Here is a 16,813-nt window from a genome sequence, read left to right as displayed (position 1 = left end):
CAAAATATTTTTTTGCCACTTCTTTTTTTTTTCGCCATTGGCGACTTTGGCGAATTGCAGCGGAAACCCTGCCTTTGAAACTTTCAACACTTGTGTACCATCACCATGTCCAGTTTTAGGCAAGAGAACACAACTCCATCAAGGATTTTGGCTGAGTTATGGCCCCTTTTAACTTTAACTTAGTATTTTGGTTAAGTTTTTCTTACCAGTTTTAGTGTAAAATGTTTGACATATGGCTTTGAAACTTTTATCACTTGTTTATTATAACAGTCTCTGTCTGTAGGCAAGAGTACATAAGTCTGTCAACTATTTTGGCTGATAAATTAAAATTATCTGATTATGGCCCTTTTTGGACTTGGAATTTGGTACAATTTTTATACAAGTCTATGTTTTGCCAAAACTATTTGACATACATGTGGCTTTGAAAGTTTGAATAATTGTTTATCATCATGATTTCTATCTGTAGGCAAGAGTACATAACCCTGTCAAAGATTTTGGCTGAATTAAGGCCCTAAGTTCTGGAATTTGAAATTGGTTCAGTTTTTGTCCACATCCATGTTTTGTCAAAATTTGACATGTTGCTTTGAAACTTTAAACATTTGCGTATCATGATCATGATTTTCATCTGTAGGCAAGAGTACATAACTCTGTCAAGTATTTTAACTGAATTATGGCCCTTTCTGGATTTTGAAACTGGTTTGAACAGTTTTCATACAAGTCAACGTTTTGTCAATGCTATTTGATATGTGGCTTTGAAACTTTAACACTTGTTTATTGTCATGATTCCCATCTGTACACAAAAGTACATAACTCTGATAACTATTTTGGCTTAATTATGGCAGTTTTAGGACTTGGAAATCAGTTTTAAAAGTTTTTGCGTATCAGTCCATATTTTGTCTAACCTGTGTCATATGGCTTTGAAACTTTGACCACTTGTTTACCATCATAGTCTACATACATGTACCTGTGACATGGACTTCAGCTCAGTTATAAATGGCCTTGTTTTGGACATAGAAATTAGTTAAGTTTCGCATATTATTCAATATTTTGTCTATTAACTGTTCAATATATGACTTTGAAACTTTGAACACTTACTTACCATCATGGTCACACATTACCATATAGTGCAAGACTTATCCTAATCCACAAATACAGGTACATTGTTTGTCTTATCTATTCCTTTATTTGTGTTTGAAAATCTCTAGTAATATTTTGACCCTATGCTTCTATCAATGCTTTGAATAGTCAAGCACGCTCTTGTTTTCAGAATTTTATAATGAAACAAAAACCACTGTATGGGAAATGATGTAACTAAGAAAATGAATGGTCACAAACTCACATCAAAGTTGTTGTTTTTTTTATCTAGAATTAACTAAGAAACAAGAAAATTACAGTCACCTTTTGAATCACTCAACTTGTTGAGGTAGAAATAAAAAAAATCGAAGAAGCCTTAATTCCCACTTCTCCCAATAATCTCCCCACTTCTCCCTAAATCAGCTTGAGGGAGAAGTGACTTCTCCCAAAAATATTGGACCTAGCTAGACCCCTGTTTTCGCAATTTGTGAACCCAAGGCGAATTGTAGCGGGAACCCTTAGTTAGACTGAGTGATACATAATTGTATTTTCCTTTTTGTCAAACCTTAAGCCCCCCAAAAAATAAGTCCGTTTCTGGTCTCCTGTAAAAAAAAAAAGAGAAAAAGAGGGTAGGTTGGTAGGATTCTTTTTTTTTTGTTTTTGAAATTCTGTAGAGCTGCCAGTAAATCATGATACTTGTGAAATATGTCATCAACTAATTTGTGATCTGGAAAAGTTGTAAGTAAGGTTTTGGCTGTTTTATTACGCAAACAAGCTTTAAAACGAAGCCCCAAAACTGATGAAGCTGGCAACACGGGCACTGCCATCTTTGACAGAACTGCCAAATATAGGCAACGAATCAGAATAACGTATTTCAGCAAGAAGGCGCAAAAGGTTTAAAATGAAACAATATTTTTTTGATGTTTTTAATCACTTCATCTCCTTCATGTGAGGGCATTCGCGAAAAGTGACCGCCAGTACAGCGGAAGTGACTTGGGCCGCCATATTGTTATATTTGATGTTTAGTGTGCGGATAAAGTTGAACATATACGGCCTGATTTTTATTGCGTGGCGTTGCAAAAATATGCGGCCCGATTTTACTGCTAAAAAAGTTTAGGGTCGGCGGCAAAAAAATAGGGGAGGTTGGGCCACCGGAAACAAAGAATTTTTTTTTTACGCCTCATGATGAAATAATGCATGGAGCGGCACTTGGGGTCTTCCTCCACCATCAAAGCTGGAAAGTCGCCATATGACCTATAATTGTGTCAGTGTGACGTTAAACCCAACAAAATAGATAAATTAAGAAAGTTTTAATTAAAACGTAAAAAAGCTCCAGGCTTTTGAATTATTGACCTAGTCATTTGTTTTTGATTGAAAATGTACTATATTAAATCATAAAAAAAGCTAAACACTCCAGAAAAGAACATTAACATGCACAGTCAGGGGTGTAACTGTTTCAGGTTATTGCAGTTCATAACCCATTTGAGTTATTAATCCCCCGCCACGAGTGGTCCTTCTGTCTGTGCGTAACACTTTGTGTCCGCTCCATAACTCCTAAACCCCTTGAAGGATTTTCATGAAACTTGGGTCACATCATCACCTCATCAAGACGATGTGCAGAACTCATGATTCAGCCTTGTAGGGTCAAGGTCACAACTCAAGGTCAAAGGTTTTAGCCTTCCATTTTGTGTCCGCTCTGTATCTTCTAAACACCTTGAAGGAATTTTATAAAACTTGGGTCAGATGATCACCTCATCAAGATGATGTGCAGAACCCATGAGTCGGCCATGCGGACTCAAGGTTAAGGTCACAACTTAGGGTTAAAGGTTTGAGCCTTCCATTTTGTGTTCACTCTGTATCTCCTAAACCCCTTGAAAGATTTTCATCAAACTTGGGTCAAATGGTCACCTCATCAAGAACTCATGAGTCAGCCATGTCAACTCATGGTCAAGGTCACAACTCAAGGTCAAAGGTTTGAGCTATGTATCTCCTAAACCCATTGAAGGATCTTCATAAATCTTGGGTCAAATGATCACCTCATCAAGACGATTTGCAGAATTCATGAGTCGGCCATTAGTGTTATTTCTAGAGCTCAAAAAGGGCAGGGTGCTGCCTAAAAGGGGTAGGGTGGTGTCCGAAAGGGGCAGGGTGCTCTTTTAGACGTGAAAGTTACCATAGCAGTAGTTGCATTTCTATATGTCTATAGTTAAAATGTATTCCATTTATCTTTATTGCACAATTAAAAGAAATGTCACAGAATAAAGTGGTAAATGATATCTTCCCAAACCAGTAACAGAGTTTACAAAGGCTTTTTACTTACTTTATAGTTTAGGTTAATTCATTTAAGCCTTTCTCTTAAAATATGTCACAAAGAATATCAACTTATTCATATGAAAATGAAATAGTGGAGGGCCTTAATATAAGCTTAATAATTAATCTTAGAACTAAGTTCATGTTGTAAACAACATAGTAAAAAGATCTGTTTCAGGTCACATTGTAAACTAATAATTGTCAAAAGTCATGTTGTATTGATCAGGTCTTTCATCACTATTTCATTAACAGAAAAGTGCTATTACAGTCTGTAAAATGCATATATATCCAAAATATACTATCTGGATACTGGTACACTTTCGGAATGTTGTCTGAAAGTAGTTTTTACTCAGTTTACTTGACCCACTAGCGTAAACCAGAGATAGTTCCTCAAATTTTGATGTTTCTAATCATAGAAAATACACTTACAATCAGCTTTTTTGAAGGAATAATGGAACAATTGCATACGGCATCGGGCGTAATAAGACTCGTGAACGGACATTCTAAACTTACATTTATTTTTGATATTCATTAAAAATTTTGCATTTTCTAGTTGAAATTATAGTAGAATCAATCTGCATTGATACATACTTATTATTATACTAAACAACGGTCTAATTTAATTTTAAATTTTGCACAAAGAAATCTAGGGCACTTTTCACGTGCTCGGTAATCAGCTGGCCGCTTACGAATGCCTTTTTGACATTACAAATTTAGGATCCATACTCTTTATCAATTAGTTTTTAACTCTTCATTGATTCTCATTACCCGTGTGCACTTGCCATGACGTAATTTGCTGATCAAAAAATGGGCGAGGCATGTCAACAGGGAAATTGGCGGGATTTAGCAGAAGATCAAAGGCAGGATGGCGCATTTTAAGGGCAGTGTGGCAGCAGTAAAAAAGGGCAGGGCAGGGCGCCCCGCTGTGTCGCTCTAGAAATAACACTAGCCATGTCAGTTCAAGGTCAAGGTCACAGCTCAAGGTCAAAGGTTTACCCTTTCACTATCCATAACAGTGGTGGGGGATTTAGCTGTCTTTCAGACTGCCTTGTTGCTAAATACTTGTTTCAGTTATCATAAAATATTATAAATCCCTCCTGTGCCAATTCCTCATTTTGAATGAGACTAATGCAATTATTTCCTGAATTCTTGAACTTTTATCTTTCCAGCCATGCAGAAATGTTTTTACACAAGGCTGATAAAGTTTTATGCAAAAGTTTTAAAGCTATAAAACACTTAACATCCCATTATGCTTATATGAGGTCATGATCAGACTAAAAGAGAATTTGATTAACCACAGTTTGCTACTAATTTCACTTTAAAGGTCCACTTACCTGAGTTAACTATATTTTATAACTAATACATGTTATAAAATGCTTGAAAAAGTAACTGAAATAGGTTACAACTTTAAATACATAACTTAAAACAGTTATACCCCTGACTGATGCAAGAGACCACATTTTCTATCCTAGTCAGAGTTGTTATCCTGATGAAATCTAAATCAGGTTTGAAATTTGGCTTTGGTCAAAGACGTGGCAACAGGGTTAGATGATGAAAAATCATGCTTACTCTGTAGAAATCATATTTCCTTCCTGATCTAAATAAAAGATGGTTGTCTTTATAATAGTTCGAAACTTTCTCATGAATCTGTGATCCGAAAATCCTGTTAACACTCTGGAGGCCACATGTCTATTCTCATTTGACTTTAGCCAATTTAGAGTGGTTATGCCTATGGTCGCTGACTCAGATTAATTGCCTCTCACCAATGTGGGTGTGAGCTTCATATGGGATGTTAGTTAAATTCTTCACATGCGGGAAGCCATCCAGCTGGCTAATGGAAGATCAGTGGTTCTACCCAGGTGCATGCTTTTTATGAAATTATGCATGGAGGGTTTGCTTACTCCCATCATGAAAAGCTGGCAGATTTCCATATGACCTATAGCTTGGTCGGCGTGACATTAAACTAAACAGAACAAAAAACTCCACTTTTGACTTTATTAATGTTTGTAATTTGAGTAGCTGAATGGTATATATATTACTATTGCTCTGTTGAGATACATCTCTTGAATATTGTTTGTTAACATATTCCTAGGTACCCGGTAGAATCACAGATGTAAGTTAACTTCCACTGTCTCACCTTGTTCTTCTGTTCAATCCACAAAATTAATGTTATTCTCAATTTCTGTCGTCACAATTACCTAACACATCTAGTTTTGTGCAGGCTTCAAGTTAAAGACCTGCTCCCGTCCTACCTTTTAACCTTAAACTATCACTGAAAAAGCATGAAAATCCTGATTATGAACAGTGCCGCCTGTCAAAATAGAGTTTATTTTATATTAATTCTATATAAAATACCTGTGGTTTTGCGTGCAGAAGTGTGGCACGTGGCTGTTAACTGTTACCTATTATAATCATGGGTTGCATACACACAATAGAATTTGAATAGCTGCGGAGCAGATCTTTAAAATAAAACCAGCTATGCTATTACAGGTTGGTCTACACAATCATGTGACTTTTGGATACTGTACACACAGAGAAAATGTCAAGAAAAAATGTGTATGTTGTTTACACAGTCCATGAAAAGCATTTGGGTGAAGTGTTTGAGAATTTAAGAACTCAGGCAGCTTGATAGCATGCGCTTTGTGTAGAGGAAAGTTCGCTTTTCGCAGTCTTTGATGCACTTTATTTTATGATTACTTTTTAGCTCACCTGTCACAAAGTGACAAGGTGAGCTTTTGTGATCGCGCGGCGTCCGTCGTCCGTCCGTGCGTGCGTGCGTGCGTCCGTCCGTCCGTAAACTTTTGCTTGTGACCACTCTAGAGGTCACATTTTTCATGGGATCTTTATGAAAATTGGTCAGAATGTTCACCTTGATGATATCTAGGTCAAGTTCGAAACTGGGTCACGTGCCGTCAAAAACTAGGTCAGTAGGTCTAAAAATAGAAAAACCTTGTGACCTCTCTAGAGGCCATATATTTCACAAGATCTTCATGAAAATTGGTCAGGATGTTCACCTTGATGATATCTAGGTCAAGTTCGAAACTGGGTCACGTGGGGTCAAAAACTAGGTCAGTAGGTCTAAAAATAGAAAAACCTTGTGACCTCTCTAGAGGCCATATTTTTCATGAGATCTTCATGAATATTGGTCAGAATGTTCACCTTGATGATATCTAGGTCAAGTTCGAAACTGGGTCACGTGCCGTCAAAAACTAGGTCAGTAGGTCTAAAAATAGAAAAACCTTGTGACCTCTCTACAGGCCATATTTTTCATGAGATCTTCATGAATATTGGTCAGAATGTTCACCTTGATAATATCATGGTCAAGTTCGAGACTGGGTCACGTGGGGTCAAAAAGTAGGTCATTAGGACTAAAAATAGAGAAACCTTGTGACCTCTCTAGAGGCCATATTTCTCAATGGATCTTCATGAAAATTGGTCAGAATGTTCAGCTTGATGATATCTAGGTCAAGTTCGAAACTGGGTCACGTGGGGGTAAAAACTAGGTCAGTAGATCTAAAAATAGAAAAACCTTGTGACCTCTCTAGAGGCCATATTTTTCATGAGATCTTCATGAATATTGGTCAGAATGTTCACCTTGATGATATCTAGGTCAAGTTCGATACTGGGTCATGTGGGATCAAAAACTAGGTCAGTAGGTCTAAAAATAGAAAAACCTTGTGACCTCTCTAGAGGCCATATTTCTCAATGGATCTTTATGAAAATTGGTCAGAATGTTCACCTTGATGATATGTAGGTCAAGTTTGAAACTGGGTCATGTGCCGTCAAAAACTAGGTCAGTAGGTAGAAAAATAGAAAAACCTTGTGACCTCTCTAGAGGCCATATTTTTCAATGGATCTTCATGAAAATTGGTCAGAATGTTTACCTTGATGATATCTAGATCAAGTTCGAAACTGGGTCACGTGGGGTTTAAAAACTAGGTCAGTAGATCTAAAAATAGAAAAAACCTTGTGACCTCTCTAGAGGCCATATTTTTCATGAGATCTTCATGAATATTGGTCAGAAGGTTCATCTTGATGATATCTAGGTCAGGTTCGAAACTGGGGTCACGTGGGGTCAAAAACTAGGTCAGTAGGTCTAAAAATAGAAAAACCTTGTGACCTCTCTAGAGGCCATATTTTTCATGAGATCTTCATGAAAATTGGTGAGACTGTTCAGCTTGATGATATCTAGGTCAGGTTCGTAACTGGGTCATGTGCCGTCAAAAACTAGGTCAGTAGGTAGAAAAATAGAAAAACCTTGTGACCTTTCTAGAGGCCATATTTTTCACGAGATCTTCATGAAAATTGGTGAGAATGTTCACCTTGATGATATCTAGGTCAAGTTTAAAAGTGGGTCACGTGCCTTCAAAAACTAGGTCATTAGGTCAAATAATAGAAAAACCTTGTGACCTCTCTAGAGGCCATATTTTTCAATGGATCTTCATGAAAATTGGTCAGAATTTTTTATCTTGATGATATCTAGGTCACATGTGCTGAAAAACTAGGTCACTTTGTCAAATAATAGAAATAACGACGTCATACTCAGTTCAACACTGGGTCATGTGGGGATAGGTGAGCGATTCAGGACCATCATGGTCCTCTTGTTGATTAGTTTGTCAAGTAATAAGGAAAACATGAAAGCCAGTGTTTTTTCCACACAGATTTGGGAATGGGGCCCCGAGCCTTCACATTTGGGAAAAATGCGATTAAATGCCTAAATTGTTAAAATTCATAGTTTGTTAAAAATGGTCATAAAATTTATCATTAAGCATTAAGATTTTAGGTTAGAAAATTGTCTGTGTTTCAAATGTTTAAGATTTCATAGGTTCAGTCTTGTCTGAAAAAGTTGAATTTTTTTTTTTTATTAAATGACTTTTGGAAATTTAGAAAAAACATACTATTTGTTATTGGGATTTGGGCCCAGTTTTGGCCCCAAATTGGCCAGAAAAAACCCCACTGAAATTGTTACCTGAATCAAGAGGTTTTCTCTGTGTGTGTGCAGTATCCATAAGTCTGGTGGGTTTGCATAAATTTGTCAATTTCAAGATAGTGGTTACAGGCCAGATGCAACTAAATTATAATATGCTAGAAGTTTGAGAGTTTTAAGTTAACTAGTCTATAACTTTATATCCTAATTGACTTTTATGGGAAAACAAATTTAGTCATGCCTGATTTACTTTTCAAAGTTCTGTCATGTTATCAAACTGAGCTCAGAAAGCTTTACCTAATTAAATTTCTAAGATGGACTGGTCCGTCATTCAATTTGGGCAGTACCATTTATTAGCCCACCATCATCAGATGGTGGGCTATTCAAATCACTCTGCGTCCGTGGTCCGTCGTCCGTCCGTCCGTCCGTCCGTCAGTCCGTCCGTCCTTCCGTCCGTTAACAATTTCTCGTTATCGCATCTCCTCAGAAACTACCTGGGGGATTTTGACCAAACTTTGTCAGAATGATGTATTGGTACCCTAGTTGTGTCCCCCTGAAAATCAGACTGGTTCAACAATTTTTTAGTAAGTTATGGCCCTTTGTTTATTTCTATAATTTACAAAGATTTATATAGGGAAAAACTTTGAAAATCTTCTTGTCCAAAACCACAGAGCCTAGGGCTTTGATATTTGGTATGAAGCATCATCTAGTGGTCCTCTACCAAGATGATTCAAAATATTTCCTTGGGGTCTAATATGGCCCCGCCCCGGGGGTCACATGGTTTTTATAGACTTATATGGGGAAAAACTTTGAAAAACCTCTTGTTCAAAACCACAGGGCCTAGGGCTTTGATATTTTGTATATGACATCATCTAATGGTCTTCTACTAAGATTGTTCAAATTATCCCCCTAGGGTCAAATATGGCTCCGCCCCGGGGGTCACATGGTTTACATAGACTTACATAGGGAAAAACGTTGAAAATCTTCTTGTCCAAACCACAAAGCCTAGGGCTTTGGCATTTGTAATGTAGCATCATCTAGTGGTTCTCTACCAAGTTTGTTCAAATTATCCCCCTAGGGTCAAATATGGCCCCGCCCTGGGGGGTCACATGATTCATATAGACTTATATAGGGAAAAGATTTTAAAATCTTCTTGTCAATAACCTACAACATTCAAATTTGGACCACATGTATGGTTTTGAGTGGCAAGATGAACCTTGACATGAGTTGACCTTGATTTTGACCTAGTGACCTACTTTCACATTTCTGTAGCTACAGCCTTCAAATTTGGACCACTTGCATAGTTTTGTGCACTGAAAAAAACTTTGACCTTGACTTTGACCTAGTGACCTACTTTCACATTTTTGAAGGTACAGGCTTCAAATTTGGAACACATGCATAGTTTTGTGTTCTGAATTGGAATTTGACCTTGATTTTGACCTACTGACCTACTTTCACATTTCTCAAGCTACAGCCTTCAAATTTGGACCACATGCATAGTTTTGTGTACCGAAACAAACTTTGACCTTTACATTGACCTAGTGACCTACTTTCACATTTTTGAAGGTACAGGCTTCAAATTTGGAACACATGCATAGTTCTGTGTTCCGAAATACAATTTGACCTTGATTTTGACCTAGTGACCTACTTTCACATTTCTCGAGCTACAGCCTTCAAATTTGGACCTCATGCATAGTTTTGTGTACCGAAATGAACTTTGACCTTAAGATTGACCTAGTGACCTACTTTCACATTTCTGTAGCTACAGGCTTCAAATTTAGACCACATGCATAGGATTGTGTACCAAAACAAACTTTGACCTTGACATTGACCTAGTGACCTACTTCCACATTTTTGAAGGTACAGGCTTTAAATTTGGACCACATGCATAAATTTGTGTTCTGAAGTGTAATTTGACCTTGATTTTGACCTAGTGACCTACTTTCTTTCACATTTCTCAAGCTACAGCTTTCGAATTTGGACCACATGCAAAGTGTTGTGTACGGAAATGAAATTTGACCTTGAGCTAGTCAGTAAGTCTTGAAATTTGGAACACTCAAAAATGGCACATTGGTGGGCGCCAAGATCACTCTGTGATCTCTTGTTATTTAAAGGGGTGTTTACAGAGAATTTACTGACTGAATAGTGAACAGTGCAGGCCATGATCAGCTAGATCGGACATGCAGGCTGATCTTGGTCACAAAAGCAAAATTACTTGCCACCAGGCAGACTATAGGTTAATTCTGATTTCAGTACTGACTATTTTAAAGGCAAGAATGTGTTTCGGTACTGAGGCGAAATGCTTAAAGTTTACAAGATTTGACAAATTCTTTGAAAGCAACTCTGCCTGCAGGACAAGCTACCTTGTATTTTCCCTTGTCCTGCTGCAATTTGAACTTGTTCTGCAATTCACTAAGTCTTGCTCTCTAACTAGATGAGGTATCAGTATACTTCGATGATTGCTATTGGCCAAGTTCAGAATTGGGCTCAAAAAGGCAGCCAATCAGAATGACAGATTTATGTGAGCTAGAGTTTTTAGACTAATTTACAAGTCTTACATCAGATTCTTACAACTTTATACCATTTTATAAATAGCAAATCCAAAATTTGTGCAAAATAACATTTGACGCGTAAAATTGTAAGAACGAAACTTAACCTAAAGCCTTCTGGCGGCAAGTGACTCTGCCTTTGCAACTAGTGCAGACCAAGATCAGACTGCACATCCATGCAGGCTGATCATGGTCTGCACTGTTCGCTATTCAGTCAATAAATTTTCATTGAACACCCTTCAAATAATAAATGGTACTGCCCAAATTGAATGATGGACAAGTTCATTATAGAAATTTAGCAGGGTAAGGGTTAACATAATTGACCGGTAAGGACAGTCGGCAATTTCAGTGCATATCAGCGTATCCTTTGCCTGCAATTTAGGCATCTTTCGACCTTAACAGAAACCTTTTTCATAACAACCGGAGAATGCTGAAATCGCCTGCGGAGGCAGGAGGGTACGTAAACGAAAGGAAATTGCAGATTGTCAAATGTTACACTTCCTTTTAAAAAAACAGTTTTAAGAGTTTCAAATGTTTTGCATGTTTTGCATGTTTTGTTAACAGTTCTCTACAGATGTTAAATGTATGATTAATAGGTGGTGGAGGTTGAGTTGCATATAACTATGAAAAAAATTCCCCATGTGGATTTTGTCCTGTGTGTCTGTCTGCCACAAAAGGTGGCCAGAATACTCATTTGCAGACTACATGTTGTATATAATGTCAATTGTGAGTAAGGCCATGCCAAATTAAGTAGTTGAAAGTAAATGGAAGAAGGGGCATAGTTTTGGAAACAAAGAGCAAGTGAAGAGTGTAGAAATAAATTTCTCTTCTCTTTTCTATTGTTTAAGTAAAGAATACCCTAAATAGAAAGCATAACTTTTCTATTACCCTTTAGCCTGCTGGCGGCAAGTTTTTCTGCCTTTGAGACTATTGCAGACCAAGATAAGCCTGCACATCAACAAGATATGAACCATATGCTTTAATTGGGGGCCTCCGTGGCCGAGTGGTTAAGGTCGCTGACTTCAAATCACTTGCCCCCTCATCGATGTGGGTTCGAGCCTCACTCGGGGCGTTGAATTCTTCGTGTGAGGAAGCCATCCAGCTGGCTTATGGAAGGTCGGTGGTTCTACCCAGGTGCCCGCTCGTGATGAAATAATGCACGGAGGGGCACCTGCAGGTCTTCCTCCACCATAAAAGCTGGAAAGTCGCCATATGGCCTATCATGTGTCGGTGCGACGTTAAATCCAACAAAAAAAAAATGCTTTAATTGGGATCCTTAATGGATCTCCTGCTTTTCATTCTCTCCCCCTCTCCATTTTTAGCTCGACTATTCATAGAATAGTGAGCTATTGCACTCGCCCATACGTCGGCGTCCGCGTCGGCGTCCGCGTCCGCGTCCCGATTTTGGTTAAGGTTTTGTATGTAAGCTGGTATCTCAGTAACCACTTGTGGGAATGGATTGAAACTTCACACACTTATTCACTGTGACAAACTGACTTACATTGCACAGGTTCCATAACTCTGTTTTGCTTTTTTACAAAATTATGCCCCTTTTTCGACTTAGAATTTTTTGGTTAAGGTTTTGTATGTAAGCTGGTAACTCAGTAACCACTTGTGGGAATGGATTGAAACTTCCCACACTTATTCACTGTGATGAACTGATCTACATTGCACAGGTTCCATAACTCTATTTTGCTTTTTTACAAAATTATGCCTCTTTTTCGACTTAGAAATTTTTGGTTAAGGTTTTGTATGTAAGCTGGTATCTCAGTACTTACTAATGGGAATGGATTGAAACTTCACATACTTGTTCACTATCATGATCTGACATGCACTAAGCAAGTCCCATAACTCTACTCTTTTTTTTTTCAAAATTATGCCCCTTTTTCGACTTAGCAGTTTTTGGTTAAATTTTTGTATGTAATCTGATATCTCAGTATCCACTAATTGGAATGGATTGAAACTTCACACACTTGTTCACTGTCATGATATGACATGCAGTACAGAGGTTCAATACCTCTACTTTGCATTTTACAAAATTATGCCCCTTTTTCAACATTTGTATTCATTCAATTGACAAGGCTGTTGAATAGTCGAGCGTTGCTGTCCTCCGACAGCTCTTGTTAGCTCACCTGTCACAAAGTGACAAGGTGAGCTTTTGTGATCGCGCGGTGTCCGTCGTCCGTCCGTGCGTGCGTCCGTGTGTCCGTAAACTTTTGCTTGTGACCACTCTAGAGGTCACATTTTTCATGGGATCTTTATGAAAGTTGGTCAGAATGTTCATCTTGATGATATCTAGGTCAAGTTCGAAACTGGGTCACGTGCCATCAAAAACTAGGTCAGTAGGTCTAAAAATAGAAAAACCTTGTGACCTCTCTAGAGGCCATATATTTCACAAGGTCTTCATGAAAATTAGTGAGAATGTTCACCTTGATGATATCTAGGTCAAGTTCGAAACTGGGTCACGTGGGGTCAAAAACTAGGTCAGTAGGTCTAAAAATAGAAAAACCTTGTGACCTCTCTAGAGGCCATATTTTTCATGAGATCTTCATGAATATTGGTCAGAATGTTTATCTTGATGATATCTAGGTCAGGTTGGAAACTGGGTAACGTAGGGTCAAAAACTAGGTCATTAGGTCTAAAAATAGAAAAACCTTGTGACCTCTCTAGAGGCCATATTTCTCAATGCATCTTCATGAAAATTGGTCAGAATGTTCATCTTGATGATATCTAGGTCAAGTTCGAAACTGGGTCACGTGGGGTTAAAAACTAGGTCAGTAGAACTAAAAATAGAAAAACCTTGTGACCTCTCTAGAGGCCATATTTTTCATGAGATCTTCATGAATATTGGTCAGAATGTTCATCTTGATGATATCTAGGTCAAGTTCGAAACTGGGTCATGTGGGGTCAAAAACTAGGTCAGTAGATTTAAAAATAGAAAAACCTTGTGACCTCTCTAGTGGCCATATTTCTCAATGGATCTTCATGAAAATTGGTCAGAATGTTCACCTTGATGATATCTAGGTCAAGTTCGAAACTGGGTCATGTGCGGTCAAAAACTAGGTCAGTAGGTCTAAAAATAGGAAAACCTTGTGACCTCTCTAGTGGCGATATTTTTCAATGGATCTTAATGAAAATTGGTCAGAATGTTTACCTTGAAGATATCTAGGTCAAGATCGAAACTGGGTCACGTGGGGTTAAAAACTAGGTCAGTAGATCTAAAAATAGAAAAACCTTGTGACCTCTCTAGAGGCCATATTTTTCATGAGATCTTCATGAATATTGGTCAGAATGTTCATCTTGATGATATCTAAGTCAGATTCGAAACTGGGTCACGTGGGGTCAAAAACTAGGTCAGTAGGTCTAAAAATAGAAAAACCTTGTGACCTCTCTAGAGGCCATTTTTCTCAATGGATCTTCATGAAAATTGGTGAGAATGTTCAGCTTGATAATATCTAGGTCAGGTTCGTAACTGGGTCATGTGCGGTCAAAAACTAGGTCAGTAGGTCTAAAAATAGAAAAACCTTGTGACCTCTCTAGAGGCCATATTTTTCATGAGATCTTCATGAAAATTGGTGAGAATGTTCACCTTGATGATATCTAGGTCAAGTTTAAAAGTGGGTCACGTGCCTTCAAAAACTAGGTCATTAGGTCAAATAATAGAAAAACCTTGTGACCTCTCTAGAGGCCATATTTTTCAATGGATCTTCATGAAAATTGGTCAGAATTTTTTATCTTGATGATATCTAGGTCACATGTGCTCAAAAACTAGGTCACTATGACAAATAATAGAAATAACGATGTCATACTCAGTTGAACACTGGGTCATGTGGAGATAGGTGAGCGATTCAGGACCATCATGGTCCTCTTGTTTGTTCAAATTACAGCAAAGGAATTGGTTCATTGTAATACGTAATTCCCCAGTGAAAATGATCAGTGAAATTTCACTGATATTTCAATGAAATTTCAATAAAATATCAGTAAAATAACAGTGAAAGATTTTGGCAAATTATCACTAAAATTTTGTTGAAATTTCATTAAAATTTCGCCAAAATAACAGTAAAATTTCTGTGAAATTTCACCAAATTTCATAAATATTTTGCCAAATTCTTTCGGTGAATTTTGATGTAATTTCCTTGATATTTCTGTGGAATTTCGCCAAATTTCATAAATATTTTGCCAATCCTTTCGGTGAAATTTACCAAATTTCATCATTATTTTGCCAAATTCTTTCGGTGAATTTTGGTAAAATTTTATTGATATTTCTGTAAAATTTCACCAATATATCAATATTTTGCCAAACTCTTTCAGAGAAATTTCAAAGACATTTTGTCGAAATTTTGCCAAAATTTGACAGAAATATCAATGAAATTTCATGTAAAGAATTTGGCGAAATTTCAAAGAAAAAAAGTTACTTAGGTCAAGGTCAAAGTCAGGTAACCCCAGATTACTTGGGGTCATCAGTTAATTGTACTTGAATAATCTAGGAAAAAAGACCAGAAAATTTTTGAAGTATTTTTTTTCTATGTAAGTCATATAACAAGTGACCGTCAGGCTGGGGCCTCTTTTCATTCCAGAGGCATAATTTGACCAAATTTGTTAGGGAACCACTAGGCAATGCTACATACCAAGAATCAAAGGCTTAGGCCTTGAACTTACAGACATGAACATTTTTAAAAACAAATGCCTAGATGTAAGTCTGTGTAAAACTTGGGACCCCTGTGGTGGGTCCTCTTTTCACCCCTGGGTAATTATTTGAACAATCAAGGTAGAGGACCATACGGCAATATTACATACCAAATATCAAAGACCTAAGTCTTGTGGTTTCAGGAAAGAAGATTTTTAAAGTCCAGGGGTTTTTCTTGCTGTTTTGGGAACATAGCCTATACCCCCAAAATTGGGGATTTTGACGCATAAATGTTCCAGATTGGGAAATATTTAGTCCCATAGGATATAGTAAGGATGTGTTTAAGCACTTTCTCATACACTTGTTTCACATTGTACAACCTCTTGAACATACTGCCATTACAAAATTGTCCATAATTTAGTCAATGTTTGTGCAATTTTGATGATTTTTTTTCAGAATGTAGATTGGGAATTTTTGCACTCATTTTGGGAAAAAAACATACTTTTTGGCTTTGGGAATATAGCCCAATATTGGCTATAAAAACGGCCGAAAAAAAACCCCTGAAGTCTTTTTCTTTATAAGTCTATGTAAAACTTGGGACCCCGGGGATGGGCCTCTTCTCACTCCAGCGACACAATTTGAAAAGTCTTGGTAGTAGACCTCAAGATAATGTTGCATATGGTACCAAATATCAAAGCCCTTAGGCCCTGTGGTTTTTGACAAGAAGATTTTCAAAGTTTTTCCCTATATAAGTCTATATAAACCAAGTGACCCCAGGGCGGGGCCATATTGGTCCCTAGGGGAATAATTTGAACTATCGTGGTAGAGGACCAATAGATGATATGCTACATGCCAAATATAAAAGCCCTATGAACTGAGGTTTTGGACAAGAAGATTTTTAAAGTTTTTCCTTTTGGTTGCCATGACAACCAGAGTTCTCCTTGAATTTCAATTCTTTGAATAATTTTGAAGGAGGCTACCTAAGGATCATTCCTGTGATGTTTATGTTAGTCTCACACTTATCTTCTTTTTTCTAAATTTCCCCACCCACTTGTTTACATCAATGTTTTCTAAATTTTCAGCATTGTTTTAAAAGCTTTAAACACTTATTTACTGTAGAACTATCAATTTTTAATTATTCTGAAATTTTTCTTCCACTATAACCATGTTCATGTAATGAAAATATGGTATTTTTCACAGATGGAATCAAATCTTCTATCAATGTGACTTTGCAGACGAAATATGTAATCACCAGTTATTTCCCTTGGTGCTAATATAGATTGTAACTCTGAAAAATTATCCTACCCTTAATTGCATTTCAATTGG

The 16,813-nt window shown here is 37.3% G+C and overlaps 1 protein-coding gene across 3 annotated transcripts in view; it reads left to right on the top strand.

The window, feature by feature from the left end:
• Window positions 1-16,813, top strand: part of LOC123542159 (mothers against decapentaplegic homolog 2-like) — a 104,569-nt gene that overhangs the window by 2,399 nt on the left and 85,357 nt on the right. Inside the window, exon 1 of one of the 3 annotated variants that reach the window (XM_053531131.1) lies at window positions 5,478-5,497. The exons of the other annotated variants lie outside the window; for them this stretch is intronic. Within the exon in view, the coding sequence (XP_053387106.1) occupies window positions 5,496-5,497 (2 nt within the window). The 5' untranslated portion in view covers window positions 5,478-5,495. Of the gene's footprint in view, window positions 1-5,477; window positions 5,498-16,813 lie in introns of those variants that run through there. 3 annotated transcript variants of the gene reach the window in all.

This window comes from Mercenaria mercenaria, chromosome 19, assembly GCF_021730395.1.
Source record: "Mercenaria mercenaria strain notata chromosome 19, MADL_Memer_1, whole genome shotgun sequence".
NCBI lineage: Eukaryota > Metazoa > Mollusca > Bivalvia > Venerida > Veneridae > Mercenaria > Mercenaria mercenaria.
Note: the sequence above shows the minus strand (reverse complement) of the source record. Positions and strands in the feature narration are given on the sequence as shown.